Source organism: Triturus cristatus, chromosome 12 (assembly GCF_964204655.1).
Source record: "Triturus cristatus chromosome 12, aTriCri1.1, whole genome shotgun sequence".
Taxonomy (NCBI): domain Eukaryota; kingdom Metazoa; phylum Chordata; class Amphibia; order Caudata; family Salamandridae; genus Triturus; species Triturus cristatus.
Window position 1 is genome coordinate 22592029 of NC_140595.1, and position 20786 is coordinate 22612814.

The following is a 20786-nucleotide window of genomic DNA, read 5'->3' on the forward strand; positions in this document are numbered from 1 at the left end:
ACCCGTGAGGCTGGTGGAATAGCAGTTTCAAGCCAAGCCCTGATACAGAGATGCCTGTAAGTGTAGAACCGCCCGCGTGAGACTCAGACACCTGATGTGACATTTTTCGCAAGTCCCACTTACAACTTAAAGAGACAAAACCGGATTCCTTGAATCCTACTTTCATGAAGTCTATAAACCGAGGTCTTTGTTTAAATAACCTCTTAAAAGGTGTCCAAAACATACTGATTCATTTGTCCCTGATGTTTAGTCTCTTTAGAAATCTAGGTAGTCCTGGGTTAACACTTGGAAGTCCCCACCGCTTGCCAGCACAATTACATCCTAATGTTTCATGGGCAGTTTAAGGTGTGTTTGGATTTACGTAAATTTCCTATGCGGACAAAACAATACTTAAAAGCCCAGCGAGAGCGCCTCTCAGCTGAATTTGTGTCTACCTGGGGTGGCTAATTGGATGGGTAGAAATTGTTTGAAGCTTAATGGGAAGGCAACAGAGGGGATGGTATTGAGAAACCATGCCAACAGTTGATCCATCGCGTGATGGCCAAACTCCGGGGGCCTGTTCCCTAATTTAAAGCCCAAAATAAAAAACTTAGGTGTATAACTAGACCAGAACCTCACTCGTGATGATTAAAATCGGGGATCAACCTTTAGAACGCAACTATTACAACGAACTACACTTACAATGCAATTTTTCCAACGCAACATCCACTACAACGCATTCCATTACATCGCATGACACTACAACGCATAATATTACATTAAAACCCCTACACTATCCAACACTTACCCTACTGTTGCACCCCCTGGAGTTAGAATAGTAATTTTTACCCCCATACTATCCAACACTTACCCTACTGTTGCACCCCCTGGAGTTAGAATAGTAATTTTTACCCCTATACTATCCAACACTTACCCTACTGTTGCACCCCCTGGAGTTAGAATAGTAATTTTTACCCCCATACTATCCAACACTTACCCTACTGTTGCACCCCCTGGAGTAAGAATAATAATTTGTACCCCTATACTATCCAACACTTACCCTACTGTTGCACCCCCTGGAGTAAGAATAGTAATTTTTACCCCTATACTATCCAACACTTACCCTACTGTTACACCCCCTGGAGTAAGAATAGTAATTTTTACCCCTATACTATCCAATACTTACCTTAAATGCAATGTAATATTATGCGTTGTAATGGTATGCGTTGTAAAGGTAATATGCGATGTAATGGAATGCGTTGTAAAGGTAGTTTTTAAAAATGCGTTGTAGTGTCATGCGATGTAATGGAATGCGTTGTAGTGGATGTTGCGTTGTAAAAAATGCCTTGTAAGTGCATGCGTTGTAAAAGTGTGCGTTGTAACGACATACATTCGATTAAATCAGAATGCTGTCTGCCAAGTTTTTCAGGATGTTAAGATGTTCAAAGAAAGTGTTCTGTTTTCTGCCTTCTTCACCTCAGAAAACTGTGGTTCAGGTTTTGGTAACCTCTCAATTGGACTACAGTCATGTTTTCTTTTCGGGCCGCTCTCAGAAATGGCTAAGACACCTCAAAATTATTAAAAATTCAGCAGCCTGGCTGTTATTAAACATCCCTAGACGCTCGTCCATCAGGTCAGGCTTAAGAGCACTAAATTGGCTGCCAATTGAGAAGTGGATCCAAGTGAAAGCCATGTGCTGGACGTACAGGTCTCGCTTTAGGACTGGCCCATTTTATCTCTAAAGACTAATAAAACCCAACACCCCTTCAGGATCCCTGCGGTCTTACGATTCTCAGCTGCCAGCGCTACCAAGGATTTAAAAGGTAAGAATAGAGGACTGCTCTTTTAGAGATCTTGCCCTAAAGATTTGGAACAGCAGCCACATAGTTTATGGAAAAGTTCTTCTGAATCAGTCTACAGAAGACAGCTGAAAACCTCCATCAGCAACGGGTCCATCTTTTCATCTGCCTTTATTAATTAAGGGAGCCCTCGGATGACAGAATCCTAGCTCTGGGACGTTTCGTTAGAAGCAGCCATGCGCTCTATATATTAGCATCATCATAAACAAATACATACTTGTTGATTTTATATGATGCTGATAAGGTCAGGACTTCTCTGGAAGAGCAACCTTGTGTTTTCTTTAGTAATAAAATGATCTGCAGATCTTTTTGATCTGTCTGGGGGAGTCCATTGGTTTTATTTTCAGAAGATTTATGTAGTTTTGAGCTCCAGATTCGCAAAGATTATTGTCCCAAGAGTCTCTCAAAAAATTGGGAGCGGAATAAAACTTGTCCCGGGCAACACGCGTACCCTGCAAGGCACATGCTGGAGAAAATATTTGTGCAAACTCAACAGCGTCATGAGCGCATGTTGTCAGGGAGGCCATAAAAAAACAATCTTCAAGGCATCAAATAATTAATCCATTACACTGCGGTTTATATAAAATACAGATAGTGATATCAGCTGCACAGTTACTGTTAGGTTTCCACTGAAAAGGAGTATTTTTTCTGGTTTTCTTACAACTTTGGAAACAGATGATGCATCTGCAGATCCATGTTGTGGTGGGGGGCAAAGGTATAGGGTGGTGTTTGGGGGCAAAAGTTGCATTTACCATTTAGTCACCCAAATGAATGTCTGCTCACTGCAGATGCAAACCCTGCTGAACAAAATTGTTCCAAATTTGGAATAAAGCTAGAACTTTACTCACAATAGGGCATTTTTGGGGTTGGGTGCAACTCTGTTCAGTAGTGCTGTTGACTAATTCTGTTACAAAAGGTGTTACATGCTACAAAAGTGTTAACCAGAGAGGTACTTTTGTGTTCTTGTCTTTTAATTTGTTACCATCTGCTTAAGTTGGCCACACCTAGCGCTTGGAATAGTGGAATTAAAAAACACGGGTGTTGGATGAAGAATATTGTTTAAAAACAAAACAGAAAAAACATTAAGGCTAAGTTTTATATGTTCATACAACATTAATGTACGTTTAAAAAAATCTCAGAAATTCCCCCAAAACTCAGTTTACATGAAGTTATAATCAAGAAGCAAGTATAAAAGCCCATGAAATTAGCTAGACATACTATGCAGCGGAAGTCATAACTCACAGGCAAACTTGCACTACTCATGACCTTACACATGTCATCATAGATGACAACACTGCCACATCACATATGACATGACTAATGACATCATCATCCATTACATCATTGTTGTGAACACTAATGATGTCATGCAACATCAATGAATGCTTGTGAAAGATTTTTTGTAAGGCCCAGTTTGAGAGCATTTGCTCTCTCACACGACCCACGAGTACTAAAATGGGTGCAATCTGTTGTTGTTGATATAAACACAACATTGACTTCATGGATGGCCTAGACTGTTTTAGCTTGTACTCACATCCGTACTTCAGACTCCGTGATTAGCTTCAACAATAACATTCACAAACATTTTCCAACGACTGGAAGAGTCTGTGACCGCGTAGGATTCCAGTCACACGTGGCTCTCCACGCCCTCTGTCTTGCGTCCAGGTCATGCTTTCGGCAGACAATCATGCTTCCGGCAGACATCCCATGCTCCGAGTTGCCGTTGTGCACTAAGTGCCATTGTTTCAAAAGAAGATGGATTTGCCTCTATCATGACACACTGTACGCGGCTTAAAAGGTGACAAGTGTCACTCACCAGACCATCCAAGCCACCATTATTCAGGTTAGCTACAGAAAAAATACACAGAGACTTCAAACCATCCAAGCCAGCTCTCTTGCTCCTTGGTACAAAAAGTGCCTTTGTGCATAATACGTACTATACAAGCACTGTGTTCCTCAGGGTAGTCAGCCACTTCCCGGGTATTAAACGACACCTGTTGGGTATTTTGCATCTCACAGATGTATACAGAGTGGTGTTTAAACATCACCAGTGCTTGCTCTACATGTACGCACTCAGTTTCACAGATTACATGTGTTCGCAAAGTGATGTCAATGATGAGGTCATAAGTGATCTCACCATTAATTCCATCAGCAATTTCATTTGGAATGTCACCAGTGATATCATTTACATAATTTGAGATATCAGTGATGTCATGTGTGAGGTCATGAGTACCGCATGGCTGACACGTTAGTTATGGTTTGGGCGGCTAAATATACTGACAATGGGGTGTCCTTTGGAGGCAGTTGTGCAGCATTGATAGGAAAATATCTAATACAAGAATTTGTAGGGGAGATTGAGTGCACAAAGACAACGTTTTTGTTGCAGTGTCAGCGGGGTTACACAGGGTTCTTCTGGGACCTATTTAAAAACTCAAAACGCCAATGCTGGTCATGCGTTGTTGCACTGTTTACAGGTGAAGACACAGAAATCCATTTGTAAACAGTTTGCAAACAATTGGCTACTCCCTTTTTGATCCAATCGACATCACCCCTGAGCGAAATACCTGGATCCAGCTGTTTGCCCCCCCATTCCACCTCCCGCACTCCTGGCTTCACGTACTTCGAGCACCACAATGAGAATGACCACGGTCTCCGGGCTCAGCCATGGGAACAGCCGCTGCAGCTGGCCGCACTGACCAATCAGGTAGCAGTTCACAATGATGGCGATCACCCCCATGGCCTCCATTACATTCTGCAAGAGAAAGGCGGGAAAACAAGGTGAGGGTTCAAAATGCTACCACAGCAGTCGGAGATTTGAGTAGTCACCACTCCTACAAGAGAGCAGCCAGCCAACCCTACAAGCCCTGGCACCCCTGACTCAGCCTTTCATCTGTCTGAGACATATCACACGAGCCTCCATCTGTGCGACATGAATATTAGACTACTGAGCTTCTGTTTAACCTTAATTTTAATTTATGCACTCAAGCCTCAAAGCACTTCGTACAAACATACTTCAATTTAACCTTGTCAGTAGAAACACTTAAAAAGTGGAAAAGCCAGCAAGTAGCACAGGTGTGCCACTTGCACAAATCAAGAGATGAAAGCCCTCATGCGCCCATTTCAGCAATAGACATAGTGTGATGTAGCCAGTGCTTCGACCACATCACCCGCTTCAGTCGTCTAAGCCAATCTAGGGCGAGATAATGCTAAGCGCAGGGTTCTTTTCTGAATGGAAACCTCCACAGAGTGTGAATGAGCAACAAGAACTCCCATCAGGAACGTTCCAAATCCAGAGACTGTGAGCATCTATCTCACGTCCAAAAATGGGCATATTTATGGGGTTAAGGTAGGGCTCCTATACTTCACAATTTAAAAAAACTTTGAGAAAGTTGATTTTACGGACATAAGTATGTTGAACAACAGATATTTCATTTGAATCCATACTTTCTGGATAGCCAGCAAAATACAATGGAAACTATGCATTTTTCCTTAAAGACTGTATTTACTTAAGGCAGCCATTTCTGAGCTTCCCCTTGTTGAATTGTGCTGCGGTTCGCCATGACCGGACTATATCCAGGGAGCGTCGGGGTGGAAACAGGACAAATTCCCCATTTCCTCTACTCCCTATTTGCTTTTGGTGCTCTTGCAAGGTTTGTTTCTTCTGTCGGCAGTGCTATCATTCTGTTTTTTAAATTTGGCTGTTGTTCTTTATATTGGAGAGGAAAATGTGGTGGTCATTCTATCACCGGAGTACTTTATCTCAAATGACTATGCAGCACTGGTGCAGAACTTCAGACGGTGATTGCAACTCTTGGATTCTGCAAGAAACTAAAGACCTGGCTCTTCCCCTAGCCCCATACAGCTCCTGCGCCTCGATACCCTCCGGGCTGAGTCGCACGCTAATCAAATACACAAACATAACATTGTACCTTTATAAATCCTTAAGGGTTTAATTCCAGACATTAGTTTAAACACTTTCTCTGAAAAAGTGTGAGATCATGTAACCACTCACGCTAGCAGATCCTCCCCCATCGCCATAAGCCACAGAAACATGCACACTACCATGCAAGTCTTACCTGCCACTGCCCGATGCTCTCCACACGCTGGCCGAAGGGTCTCTGCAGGCCCGTGCACAGCTTGAAGGCATCGCTGCGGATCTCGATGATGTTGTTGGCGAGGGCGCAGACGGCTGCCAGGGGGAACGCGGATGAAAAGAGAACCACGTAACCAAACTGAATAAACATCTCCTGGTAATCCTGAAACGTGTCCTGAGAGTCAAAGCAGACACGGGTACAATGTGTGTATAACAGGCAGGGATCAGTGACGGACGCGAGGCGCGCTCTACCCCAGCAGGCAGGGATCTGCAATGGATGAACGGTACGCACGACTGCAGCAGACAGGGATCTGTGATGGACATATGGTACGCTCTCAAGCAGCGACATTGATTTGTGATAGGTGTGAGGTTCGCTGTGCTACAGTAGGCCAGGACTTCTGATGGGCTCAAGTCGCGCCCTATAGCAGCAGGCAGGGATTTGTGATGGACGTGAGGCAGGGACCCAAGCTGTGCTACATGACAGACGTACATGTCTGTGACGGCTGCTACATGTGCTGTACTACAGCAAGAAATGGTCGTTGATAGACACAAGCTGGACTATGTATCAGCAGGTAGGGTCTGTGATGGCTGCTGCTCGCCTTCTACACCAGCAAGGAGGAACCGACATGCCCCTAGTCATACACTACAGCAGCAAGCATAGATCCATGACATTGTAACACCCATGCAGCATGCTCTTGTTCAACAAGCATGGATCTGTGACATACTATAGCCTGTGAATCATGCCTGCTACTACAAGCACAGATCTGTGACATACGATCGCCTGCAGGCATATTCTGCTACAACAAGCGAGGATCTAATAAATACTGCCCTCCCGGAGGCGTGCTCTCAGACAATCAGTATAGTTCTGATATATACTTTACTTTACTTCTACAGGAAGACTACATCCATGACATAGTATCGCTCATGAAGCAAACTCTGTTATAACAATCATGGAGCCATGACACCAGAGCCCGGGGGACGTGCTATGCTACAGCAAGCATGGGTCCATGACATACTATCACCCGTTGGCGTGTTCTCGTACAACTTTCATGGACCTGTCGTACTATCATCCCCCGAGCATGCTGTTGTACCCAAAGGATGGGTCCATGATATACTGTTGACTGTGAGGCGTGCTTTGCCACAGCAAGCACGGATCCAAGACATACTATCGGCCCTGAAGCGTGCTCTGCCACAGCAAGCATTGGTCATCACCAAACAGGCATGCTTCTGTACATCAAGCATAGGTCCATGACATAGTATCACCCATAAGGCGTGCTCAACTACAGCAAGCATGGATCATGACATACCGTCACACGAATGTATGATGTTACAACGCATACATTTACAACACATGCCTTTACATCGCAGTTTTTACATCGCAACATCCTTTACAATGCATTCTTTTACATCGCATGCCATTACATTGCATTTTCAGAAACTACCTTTACAACGCATTCCATTACATCGCATTATACCTTTACAACGCATACCATTACAATGCATACCATTACATCGCATTTAAGGTGAGTGTTAGATAGTATAGGGGTAATAATTACTATTCTAACTCCAGTGAGTGCAACAGTAGGGTAAGTGTTGAATAGTGTAAGGGTACAAATTACTATTCTAACTCCAGTGAGTGCAACAGTAGGGTAAGTGTTGGATAGTGTAAGGGTAAAAATTACTATTCTAACTCCAGTGAGTGAAACAGTAGGGTAAGTGTTGGATAGTGTAAGGGTAAAAATTACTATTCTAACTCCAGTGAGTGAAACAGTAGGGTAAGTGTTGGATAGTGTAAGGGTAAAAATTACTATTCTAACTCGAGTGAGTGCAACTGTAGGGTAAGTGTTGGATAGTGTAAGGGTACTATGCGTTGTAATGGTATGCACTGTAATGACTGCGTTGTAGTGAAATGCGTTGTAATGGCTGTGTTGTAATGACATGCGATGTAAAGGATGTTACGATGTAATGACTGCTATGTAAAGGCAGTGCGATGTAATGACTGTGTTGTAAAGATTGTGTCCCCGTCACCCATGAGGCGTGCTATGCTACATCAAGCATGGATCGTGACATACCGTCACCCTTAAGGCATGCTCAACCACAGCAAGCATGGATCGTAACTTACTGTCACCCAATAGGCATGCTTTGCTACAGCAAGAATGGATTGTGACATACCATCACCCATGAGGCATGCTTTGCTACAGCAAGCATGGATCGTGACATACCGTCACCCATGAGGCATTCTTTGCTACATCAAGCATGGATTGTGACACACTGTTGTCCATGAGGTGAGCTCAACTACAGCAAGCATGGATCGTGACATACCATCACCCATGAGGCGTGCTGTGCTACAGCAAGTATGGATCGTGACATACTGTCACCCATGAAGCGTGCTGTGCTACAGCAAGCATGGGTCCATGACATAGTATCGCCCATGAGGCATGCTCAACCACAGCGTGACATACTGTCACCCATGAGGCGTGCTTTGCTACAGCAAGCATGGATCATGACATACTGTCACCCATGAGATGTGCTTTGCTACAGCAAGCATGGATTGTGACATACCGTCACCCATGAGGCATGCTTTGCTACATCAAGCATGGGTCCATTACATATTGTCACTCATGAGGCGTGCTTTGCTACAGCAAGCATGGATCGTGACATACTGTCACCCATGAGGCGTGCTCAATTACAGCAAGCATGGATCGGGACATACTGTCACCCATGAGGCGTGCTGAGCTACAGCAAGCATGGGTCCATGACATAGTATCGCCCATGAGGCATGCTCAACCACAGCGTGACATATTGTCACCCATGAGGCGTGCTTGGTTACAGCAAGCATGGATCGTGCCATATCATCACTCATGAGGCGTGCTTTGCTGCAGCAAGCATAGATCGTGACATACCGTCACCCATGAGGCGTGCTGTGCTACAGCAAGTATGGATCCATTACATATTGTCACTCATGAGGCGTGCTCAACTACAGCAAGCAAGGATTGTGACATATCATCACTCATGAGGCGTGCTTTGCTACAGCAAGCATGGATCGTGACATACCGTCACCCATGAGGCATGCTTTGCTACATCAAGCATGGATTGTGACACACTGTTGTCCATGAGGTGAGCTCAACTACAGCAAGCATGGATCGTGACATACTGTCACCCATGAGGCATGCTGTGCTACAGCAAGCATGGGTCCATGACATAGTATCGCCCATGAGGCATGCTCAACCACAGCGTGACATACTGTCACCCATGAGGCGTGCTTTGCTACAGCAAGCATGGATCATGACATACTGTCACCGATGAGGCATGCTCAACTACAGCAAGCATGGATCGTGACATACTGTCACCCATGAGGCATGCTGTGCTACAGCAAGCATGGGTCCATGGCATAGTATCGCCCATGAGGCATGCTCAACCACAGCGTGACTTACTGTCACCCATGAGGCGTCCTTTGCTACAGCAAGCATGGATCATGACATACTGTCACCCATGAGGCATGCTCAACTACAGCAAGCATGGATCGTGACATACTGTCACCCATGAGGCATGCTTTCCTACAGTAGGCATGGATCGTAACATACCATCACCCACGAGGCACACTTTGCTGCAGCAAGCATGGACGTGACATACCCTCACCCATGAGGCATGCTCAACTACAGAAAGCATAGATCGTGACATACCTTCACCCATGAGGCGTGCGGTGCTACAGCAAGCATGGATCGTGACATACCATCACCCATGAGGCGTGCTCATCTACAGCAAGCATAGATCGTGACATACCGTCACCCATGAGGCGTGCTGTGCTACAGCAAGCAAGGATTGTGACATACCATCATCCATGAGTAGTGCTTTGCTACAGCAAGCATGGGTCCATGACATAGTATCCCCCATAAGACGTGCTCAAATACAGCAAGCATGGATCAAGGACATATCGTCACTCATGAGGCGTGCTTTGCTACAGCAAGCGTGGATCGTGACATATCGTCACCCATGAGGCGTGCTGTGCTACAGGAAGCATGAAATGTGACATACCTTCACCCATGAGGCGTGCTGTGCTACAGCAAGCATGGATCGTGACATACCATCAACCATGAGGCGTGCTCATCTACAGCAAGCATGGTTCGTGACACACCGTCACCCATGAGGCGTGTTGTGCTACAGCAAGGATGGGTCCATTACATATTGTCACTCATGAGGCGTGCTCAACTACAGCAAGCAAGGTTTGTGACATACCATCATCCATGAGTAGTGCTTTGCTACAGCAAGCATGGGTCCATGACATAGTATCGCCCATAAGGCGTGCTCAACTACAGCAAGCATGGATCAAAGACATATTGTCACTCATGAGGCGTGCTTGGTTACAGCAAGCATGGATCGTGCCATATCATCACTCATGAGGCGTGCTTTGCTACAGCAAGCATGGAACGTGACATATCGTCACTTATGAGGCGTGCTTAGCAACAGCAAGCATGGATCGTGACATATCTCCCATAAGTCGCGCTCAACTGCAGCAAGCATAGATCGTGACACTGTCACCCACTAGATGTGCTTTGCTACATCAATAATGGATCCATGACATACCGTCACCCATGCGGCGTGCTGTGCTGCAGCAAGCATGGGTCCATGACATACCATCACCAAACAGGCTTGCTGTCATGCAGAAAGCACAGATCTGTGTTGGAAAAAGGGTCATGAAGAGCTCTCAGATGTGGCCTACTTTACAACTCTTTGACTTTTTAGCACAGGTTCACTGTACAGAGTAGAACTGGATATATACATTCCATCACCATGGTTATCTTGCAGTTTTCATACAGCGCTCGGGAGCAGCGCATGATTCTACACATTCAATCACTATGGTTACCACTAAGATTTTCATACAGCGCAAGCGAGACTAGCCTGAATCTATGTAGTCGATGGCTGCGGTTTCCTTGTAGGCTTTATTCCATCTCAATGCCTACCTCTTATATTCCCTGCAGCACTAGTTAGCCCAAATCAAATGTAAACATTACATCGCTATGGTTACCTCATAGGTTTTCATGCAGCTCTCCACCTCGGCTTGGGTCAGGTTGGTTGAGTAGGTCTCCTCTGGTGGGTCAATCCAAGATGCGCGGTTCTGTTTCCTCTGCTCTCGTCTCTCCTCGTCCTCGTTCTCTGCCCTTCTCCGTCGCCTCCGCAGAGCAACTGCGAGCTCCTGGCTGCTTATGGCGCCCTTCTGGGGGCTCCCTGAAGCACCACCATTCTCTTCCTCGTCATCCTCGCACATCTCGAACACGGACGCCGGGTCCATTCCTTTTTCCACCATAGTGGGGCTGCCTTCTTCCAGGAAGCTGTCTTCCTCCAGGGAGCTGGCCGCACCTTTCCTCTCTGTCCGCTCATTGAAACTCACCCTCTTCAACTTCAGTCCACAGTCTAGGAGACTTCCTTCATCCTCCTCTCGTTCCTGCCCAAGCCGCTCCTCTTCTTCCTCTTCAGGAACCCCGCAGCCCCCATTCAGGCACTTCTCCTCCTTACCACTTTCCTCGTCCTGTGCATCTTCCTGCTCTGGCTCTGGAGCGAGCTCCTCCTGTGGTGGGGCTTCTGGAGGAGTCTCGGCAGTTGGAAGTGTTGGGTATTTCTGGGTGAGGAGCTTATAGATGTGACGAGAGACCTGCCATATGGTCTGCTTGTTGATGTTTCCCCTCTTGAACTTCTCATACAGGTGTGGCTGGAACACTTCCTTCACGTTCTGCAGGAACTGTCGTATGATCAGAAGAGTGGCGAGCATCTAGGAAGCAAGGGAGAGATGACACAATCAGTATTCTCTTGTGAAAGTCCGAGATTACTCACAAGTAAGCCATCGCCAAGCAAACACTGGAGTTAGAGCCGCTCTTAAGTGATATCGGAGGATAAGTCAACAGCCATGTAAAATGTCTTCACATGAAAATAAAATAATGCCTAATGCTAATCATGTAACCTGTAGCAGTCGTCGTCCTCGAGACCTTGCCAACGAGCATACTGTGGCTCGGTGCTGAGCATTGAACTTGACACTTGAGATGAGACACTTTTTGCTGTGTGTAGAACAGTGAGGGCCCAAGCTCAATGGTTAGATACAAAGGACGCCTGCTTCAAGTTTCACAGTTTCCCATTAATTAATTCTGACACGGGCCTCCTAGCATTGAAAGGTGCAGCCAAGATAATCAATTTATAACCTTCCAACATGTACTACATGTGTGTGCATTGCTCTGCCTATCTCCGTGACAGCTGCCGGGGGAGGGGGGGCGAGACTACATTTTCAGTGTTCACAGCTTCTTTAATAAATACACTTTGCAGACCCATTACGCCCATAGACCATTGAAGTTTGCTTCAACTTTCCATGGAAGCAAAGCCGAACTCCCAAACCTCTGTCCACTAGGACCATCTTCGTCTATGCGGCTTTCCATTTCCATGCGTTGGAATGGAACAAACAATTCTCAAATCACGGATAACCCGTAAGCGGTCAGGGTGTTGACTATCAGCGCAGAAAGGCGCAGACCCGCAAGACCCCCATGCTTGGGGGACACTCTTCTCTTGTATGACGGACTTTCACCTCCTGAAACTGGTTTCACCCACTGAGACCACAAAGACGCGGAGGTCGGGCTGTCCAGGCTGGGTGGATCACGTCAGATGCACTTTTAAACCAAGGTGGAGAGAATGCTGAGAGCCCATCAGCCCGGGTTCTATCACAGATTGCCTTGCACAAGACATGCAGCTCTCTCGAAGGACATTCATTTGCTTTTTTTATTTTCAGAACTTGAATCAAGTGGCCCTTTTTAGCGCGGGGCCTCAGTCTTTGATTTGTGCTTGAGATGGGGCTATATGTTTGTGTAATTGTTGTATCGATTGCACCCACGTCCTGCAGATAGCCCCCCTCCTTCATCCCCTATAGTTTTCAGGTCTGCCAGTTTCCACATTATGTGTCTGTTGACATACTCGAGTTGTTTTAATGCAGGCATTATTACACAGACACACCAGGGTGTACACACACCCACACGGATATTCACCAACACAATGACGTTTGCATAAGAAAGCAGAAAGAATTAGCTGCACGCTCATCTATACACACTAACAGGCCTTCCTGTACATATATCCCATTACACAAATAAATACACCTGCCGCTGTGTGCGCACACATGCATGTACAGGATATGAATGAACACAGAGGCATGCAGAATGCAATCTACAGACAGGCATAAGTGTGGTTCATAAACTCTCAGATATGCCTTCACAGCACCTTATATGTACAGACATGCATGCATGCACACAGTTGTGTACAGAGACAGGTGTGCATGTGTATTGCAGTGGGGTTTGTGTACACGGCTGTACACACACAAATGAAATGTTCTGTTTAATCACAGTATTTAGTATCTGCTCTGCTCATCACAGATTGCATGGCATGCATGCACGCTTAAATATTGTGCACACTCAGACCTGTGCAATCCGACATGGCCAAAAAGCAGCAGTACTCCTGCCGTCAAGAACCTGTGCCACACTCTACCACCTATCTTAGGGGTTACTTTCCTCGCATTGCCCATATATGGCTGGCAAACGTTTTGCAAAACTTTTCTCCTCAAGGGGAAATAAATTACTTCATAACAAGAATGTCTATATTCTCTTAGTAAACTCAACCAAGTGGGAAAATTTACCCTGAACTGTTCTCTGCAAGCTTACCAACTGCAGAGGTTCTCTATGCACAACGGCATTACACCGGCGAAGGACATCGGCTATTTTCTGCAAAGTGTTTCTTACGCAGAACCAATTTATTAGTGTTAAATAATCTAAACTAGAATCAGGCTTGGACCCGGTAGGAGCTGCAAAGTGGAAAAAGCATCAAAAAGCCGGGATGACGCGCCTTCCCACAACTCCTTGCTGTTCCTCACCCACATGGTGCCCTCTCACATCACGCAGGACAAGACTGGCATGCATGAAGCCAAAATAAAAAACCTCAAGCACAATCACAATAACTCCCTCCCCTCCGTACTTTGGACCGGCTCATCCACCAGGCAAAGCCCATAAGGCCCTTGAGGAAGATGATGGACAGATGGACGTGGAGGGTGATGAAAGGGCACAGGGCATCTCTGATCTGACGGGCAAAGCTTTGGGACAGGGAGAAGATCAGCAGCAACTGTAGAGCGAGACGGAGACAGAGGAGGAAGAATTGAGACTGAAAGGAAAGTTTAGAGCAAACAAGCACATGGTTCAAAGTAATAATAATGAAGAGTAAAAAAAAAAATGTCATCTGATCAAAATGTAGGCTGGAGGTAGCACAGGATCAGTTAGTCGGGGGCTGAGCTAGTAATGCAGGGCAAAGGGCTGGGTAGGCAGAGGCGGAGCTACTAATTCAGCAGTGGAGGTAATTGGGCAGGGCTAGATAGGCAGGGGTGGAGCTACTTATGCAGGAGTGGGGCTAATTGGGCAGGGCGGTGCTAGATAGTCAGGGGTGGAGCTACTTATGCAGGGGTGGGGCTAATTGGGCAGGGCGCTGCTAGATAGGCCGGGGTGGAGCTGCTTATGCAGGGTCTGGGCTAGTTATGCAGGGGAGGTATTTGGTTACTCAGGTGTAGCGTCCGGCTACTAAGGTGCAGAATTTGCAAACTCAGGGACAGGTCCTGGTGACTCAGGAGCAGGGTTAGTAATACAAGGGCAGGTGTGATTATTCTGGGGAAGGGGTGGTCATTTGTGGAAGATTAGTTACTCATCTAGTGGGTTTATCAATGAAGTATGCATTTGAGACTCACTCTCACAGCCATTTTCAGAAACAACCTCCTCGTGGGATACAGTTGAACCCGGTGCCTGTCTGCCCAATGATGGGGCTCCAGCATTTCTGAGAAACAGACATTAATGACACCTCTTTGTAAGCAAGCCCTTCAATTTCAGGTTAACCGGATCGCCATCGGAGCCCATGCCGTTCAGGCAGCATTATCGGTGTTACAGATACCACCCCCACCCTCTAAAGCTGCCTCTGTGAGTAGACATTCCAGAGGTGAGCGCTTCGTGTGTAGAGTGATGGAAAGACACTGAAAATTGTGGTCCTGTGGTCAGGCGTTAAATGTTAGAGGCGGACCCGATAGATGGCACCTTGGTGATGAGCTGTAGCAGTACATACAAGGCATGATGGATGTTATGTTACAGATGATGGCTGGAGGGTGCCTCTGCGAGGAGGAGCTGACCCTCAGATTAGGGCTGGGCTGTCCTTGTTATCGGGCGGTGCCCGTAAGATGCTGCTGGCGGGTACCCCTGTGAAGAGAGCTCTACAGATGAGGACTGGAAGTATCCCAATGAGTGGCGAGGCACTGCCTGCAGATGATGGAGAATCCCTCCGTGACGAGGCCTTCTCCCAGAGATGAAGGCTGGTGGGTACCCTCTCAAGGTATGCCGCTCTAGAGTCTTACAGATGAGGGCTGGATGCAGGACATGACGCTGTGAAGAGATGTTGTTATCCAAGCGGGGCCTGGATCGAGGGTACCCCAATGATGAAGAGTTTTACAGATGAAAACTGGATAGAGTGTGCCTTATGAAGGACTGTTATACAGATGACATGTCTGTGCTTTTTCTTTTCAAGTCATTTGGTTTGGGCTGGTGTTTTCCAAACATTGGTGTGACTTATTTTATGCAAGAAGGGAAGTGTCAACAGGCCTTGGTACATCCAGGTTCTCTGGATGCTTACATCTTTAAGGCAACCCAATCATAAAACATCCTGGGTTTTGCAGTTTGGACGGAATGGGTAGAGGGTGGACAAGCATTCTAAAGAATATATATGGGGGAGGGTTGAGATGCCTTGGAGAGGTCAGAGGACACTGAGAGGGGAGAGATGGGAGAGAGCGTATGGCTGGCAGAGCGGGGACAAGGAGAGACATGATGGGACTGCCAGAGTGGAGAGAGGCAATGAGATGAGAGGGCTGACAGGAGAGAGTGAAGCAGAGGGATGAGAGGGCTGACAGGAGGGGAGTGAAGCAGAGGGATGAGAGGGCTGACAGGAGGGGAGTGAAGCAGAGGGATGAGAGGGCTGACAGGAGGGGAGTGAAGCGTTCAGGTGGTGAAGCAGAGCGCAGCGGATGAATCCTGTAGTCGTTCAGCGACCTCCAGAGAGCGTCCCATGCAGGGTGAGTCCTTACCTCCTTGAGCCGCTCCATGTCCCGCAGGTAGAAGCCGATGTAGAAGAGACTCAGGTACGAGTTCACAAACTGAAACTGTGGAAAGGAGAGAAGGAAACGTGAGTGTCAGTAAGACAGACTCTCCCTCCTGCGCTCTCCCTCCACCCCTTCGTGATCAATGTGCCCACCGAGCAGAGCCGCTTGTACCCCCATCCTTCCAAAGGCAGCCACAAGTCAGTCCTGCACAGAGCAGCTAGTCACCCAGAGAAATGTTATATAGTATGCAAAAGCGAATACTTCAACTGAAAGCACACACTGACTTCTAGGTACTATGATCATTTGTGGTCATAAACTTAGGGCTGATGATGGACGCTGCTATGAAAGTGGCAGAGACTAAAGCTTGTGCTTAGTTTTAAACTAACAAACTACAGGTCATAAGCAGTGAGACCGATTTATAGTCATCTGCTGCAGGACCAACTTCTTCATCCTGCCACCAGGGTGCATCACCCTCCTCAGCTGGGCAAGAAGGTAGGCATGTCAAGAACCAGAGACCTTTCCTACCCATCTTCAAACTGAGCACAAAGAAAGGTGTAAATCGGGGGGGGGGTCTCTCTCTCACTCTCACTCTCTCTCTCTCTCTCTCTCTCTCTCTCTCTCTCCAAAAAGAGAGATAGGCCTGTAGAGGAGGAATATAGCTGGGAGGCAGTTAAGATATTTAAAGAGATAGACAAGGAGGAGGAAAAGGAGAAAGAGGTGCAACAGAAATGAACAGAGAAAAGTAAAATCAGAGAAGAGAGATGGACAGAGGGAGGAACAGGAAACAGACAATACGCAAGAGAAAGACAGATGATAAATAAGTCAATCATATAGTCAGAAAAGGCGATACAAAAGATAGAACAAATACCAAAGCGACAGACAGGTAACTGATAAAGACTGACAGAAGAAGTCAAGAAGACAAAAGGAAGAGGAGAAATAATCTAAAAGAACAGAAGATTGAAGACAACAAGAAGAAACACTCTGAATATAAAGATTGGGAAAAGAGAGAAAGACGTTCTATATCTACAGACAGAAAAGGAATGAAGTCTAGAATGAGAAACGCAAACAAAATGACAGAGACTAGTATATAAACTGCATCATGAAGAGGAATGAAGAAAATAGAGAAATCCAGTAGGAGGGTCTAGACAAGAAAAGCATATTGATGACACGAGGATCAAGAGGTGAGTGCCATCTAGATGAGAACAAGAGATGTAGCTAGAATGGAGAGGGCTCTAAGAGAAGGACCTCATTGAAGAAAGACGCCAAGAAGAGGGGATCAAGAAGAGACATATTTAAAGGCGAGATGCACCCAGAAAAGAAAGTTCTTGAAAGGAGAATGATCTCGGAAAATTATCTAGAAGACAAACAAGAGGAGGAAGGGAATAAAGGAGAGTAGTATCTTAGGGGAGGGAGAGACTTTAGAAGGAAGAGGGATCAGGAAGAGAGAAAGAGTGTATGTAGATAAGACCAACATATAGATGAGAGGGCATTTGGAACAGGAGTGATTTAGGTAAGAGTGCTATCTAGAAAAGAGACGTCTAGAAGAGAGGCAAGGTGGAGGGTTAATACTGAGAAGGATGATCGCTATAAGCTGGACCGGTCTACGGTTTCACTTCGAGGACCTCAAGGCACCATGTCGAGGAGGAGATGCGTGGGCGCCTAGAAGTGTTAAGAGAGCAAAAGACACACAATTGATGGACGGAATGCAGAACAAATCAAACCATTCCCCCCAGTCAAGAGATCTGGGTTAAATCCATCATTCTTTTGCTCAGCATGCCACCCCAGTTTAGACCTGGCCATTTGCAAATCAGTCTTGACCCTGTACCTCATGGGAACAGTCCAGCCCGAACTGCCAAGCCAGGTCCTCCCTGGACCGGAAAAAAGCATCCTAGGACCGGTTTTGGGGTTTCACCCCTCTTCAGCCAGGATAGCTTGATTCCAGTGGCACAGTGAGCCTGGGACCCACGTCTGGGCATACCCGGCGCACTTAGGGCGAGAAAGCAAAAGACACACAATTGACGGACGGAATGTAGAACAAATCAGACCATTTACCCCCAGTCAAGAGATCTGGGTTAAATCCATCATTGTTTTGCTCACCATGCCACTCCAGTTTAGACCAGGCCATATGCAAATCAGTCTTGACCCTGTACCTCATGGGAACAGTCATGTGCTCTCCATGCCACTGGAATCAAGCTATCCTTGCTGAAGAGGGGTGAAACTCCGAAACCGGTCCTAGGATGCTTGTTTCCAGTCCAGGGAGGACCTGGCTTGGCAGTTCGGGCTGGACTGTTCCCATGAGGCACAGGGTTAAGACTGATTTGCATATGGCTGGGTTCGAACTGGAATGGCGAGCAAAAAAACGATGGATTTAGACCCAGATCTCTGTACTGGGGTGAATGTATGACATTATTCTGCATTCTGTCCATCAACAGTTGTTTTTGTAGAAGTGTTAAGAGAGGCAGAAAATGACCAGGACATAAGGAGCTAGAAACTGGATATGTCACCAAGGAAGAAAGTTGGCTGTTCTTTCCCGTTAGAAATTGTGCAACCGAAAGCCTTTGGCTTCCACAAATGTGTTTGTTACAGTTTGTGTTCACTGCTAACATTCAGCAGTGTGAGCAGTTGTCTCCTACCTATGTGCCCAGGACTGTGCAGGAATTTCAGATGGTGCTTGTGTTGTTTTAAGGCCACCGAAGGCAGCTCTCTTATGGTGCACTACACAGAGGCACCAGATTTGAACAAGTGGCATCAAAACTCCTCGTTGCTATGGCAAATGGAGTGTCTTATTAGCTAAAAAGTCTTATTGTCTTGGGTTCAAAAATCCTTAAACCACAAATGCCAGCCTGGGGCAGCTGTGGAGTTTTTTTTTTTTTTTTTTTTGAAACCTTTATTACAAATTTCAATAGATATACAGGTATGGGCCTACAACCTTCGGGCCGGCCGCTAGTAAACAATAAGGTCATAAACATATAGGTATAAACACAAGCAGCAAGCAGTACAGGTCCCAAGGATCCGAAATATCATTTGCGGCTATAGGCCTTGACATCCCAAATGGCGGTTTCATTTTAAATGAAAAAAAGAAACAAACCCACAAGGCGGCAAAAGTCCAGGTGACATTATGCGCTCCCCTAGGGAGGGGCCTACCAAACTACAATGAAAGGAGGGGGGGGAAGGGTAGGGGGCAGAGACAAAACCATCCCGACAACACAGAATCATGGAGATGCGCAGACTAGGGAGACAGGGCCTCAGCAGAGTCACGCGTTAGGGGCGGGGCGCAAATCCCGCCACGATAGGAGTTCCAGGGGCCCCACACCTTCACCCATTTCCCAGGCTTGCCTCTCGCCACATACACAGTCTTTTCTCGGAACATACACCAATCCATATTTTCCTTCCACACCGAAATCGTGGGTGACCTCTGGGAGCCCCACAATTGTGCTATGTCACGCTTGGCCACCATATATCCCAATGTCACCCACCACGTTTGCGCCACCGTGTAATCAGTCGGCTCCCAAACATTCAACAAACACCTCCTCGCCTCGGGGAACAACGCAACATGCGTGACCGCCTGCAATACTGCATGCACGCCACGCCAGAACCGAGTCACCTCCGGACATTCCCACAAAACATGGAGGAAGGTCCCAATCATACCACACCCACGCTTACACATCCCATCCACCGCATATCCCATACGCATCAGGCCAGGACCCGTAACATACACCCTGTGGAGTATCTTGAGTTGGACGAACCGAAGACGGGCCGGTATGGCCACCTCTTTCGGGGAGGCCACCGCAGACACCCAATCCTCGTCATCCAGCTCCAATCCATCAGCGACCCATGCCTCACGAAGGGCGGCCAGCAGCCCCGAGCGATCATTGACGAGCTTTTTATAGATTAATGAAATAGTGCTATCCGGCACATACCCATCTAGTACTCTATCTTCCAATGGGGAGCACTCCGGGATGGACGCGACCTCCGGAAATACGGGGAGCAACGCATGACGAACCTGCACATACCGAAAGTACTCCCTGTCATGCAATTGGTACTCCGCTTTCAGCACATCGAACGTTTTAAATCCCCCCTTCGTCCAGAGATCCCCTACCCTGCTAATGCCGATCGTGTCCCACTTCTCAAAACCTTTCGTCGTCCACAAACAACCCAATCGCTCGGAAGCATACAATGGCGTCGCCCGGGTCAACCGATCCTTCCACCCCATCGCCGAGTTTGCCGCGTGCCACACACGTACCGTGACCCGTGTCGGACCCGTCAACCGCGCGTCGAGCGATCTGGAGTAGAGCGCCCTATTGTAGTCGCCACCCGGCAACAACAATTTGTCCATCTCAAAAGCCGGATTAAGGGCAGGCCCATAAAGCCCGTGATTTATCGCTAGCAGCTGGGAAGCCCAATAATAACGTTTGATATCGGGGAGGGCGACCCCCCCGTCGTACCACGGGAGCGTCAGCTTCGCGAGGGCGATCCGCGGCCTCCCATCCCAGAACAGTTGGCGCTGCAGACCCTCAACCTCCCTAAAATAGCTACCCGGCACGACATCCATTGTGTTTTGTAAGGCGTATAAAAACCGCGGCAGTGACATCATCTTAAACAGCGCCGCCCGGCCAAGCGGCGAGAGCGGCAAGCGCCGCCAACGCGCCACATCCGCCTTCAAACGTTGGAGGGGGGGGGGGAGTAAATTCTGTGTGTATCGGGCCGC

At 47.1% G+C, this 20786-nt stretch overlaps 1 protein-coding gene across 2 annotated transcripts in view; it reads right to left on the bottom strand.

The window, feature by feature from the left end:
* The window catches only part of ANO8 (anoctamin 8), a 104466-nt gene that overhangs the window by 10452 nt on the left and 73228 nt on the right, over positions 1–20786 (bottom strand). The window contains exons 12-16 of one of the 2 annotated variants that reach the window (XM_085639766.1): positions 16064–16138; positions 13930–14073; positions 10958–11698; positions 5915–6106; positions 4459–4590 (exon numbers count right to left, since the gene is read on the bottom strand). In XM_085639766.1, coding sequence (XP_085495892.1) covers positions 4459–4590; positions 5915–6106; positions 10958–11698; positions 13930–14073; positions 16064–16138 — 1284 coding nt within the window. The remainder of the gene's footprint in view (positions 1–4458; positions 4591–5914; positions 6107–10957; positions 11699–13929; positions 14074–16063; positions 16139–20786) is intronic. The other variant, XM_085639765.1, reaches the window with a different exon arrangement.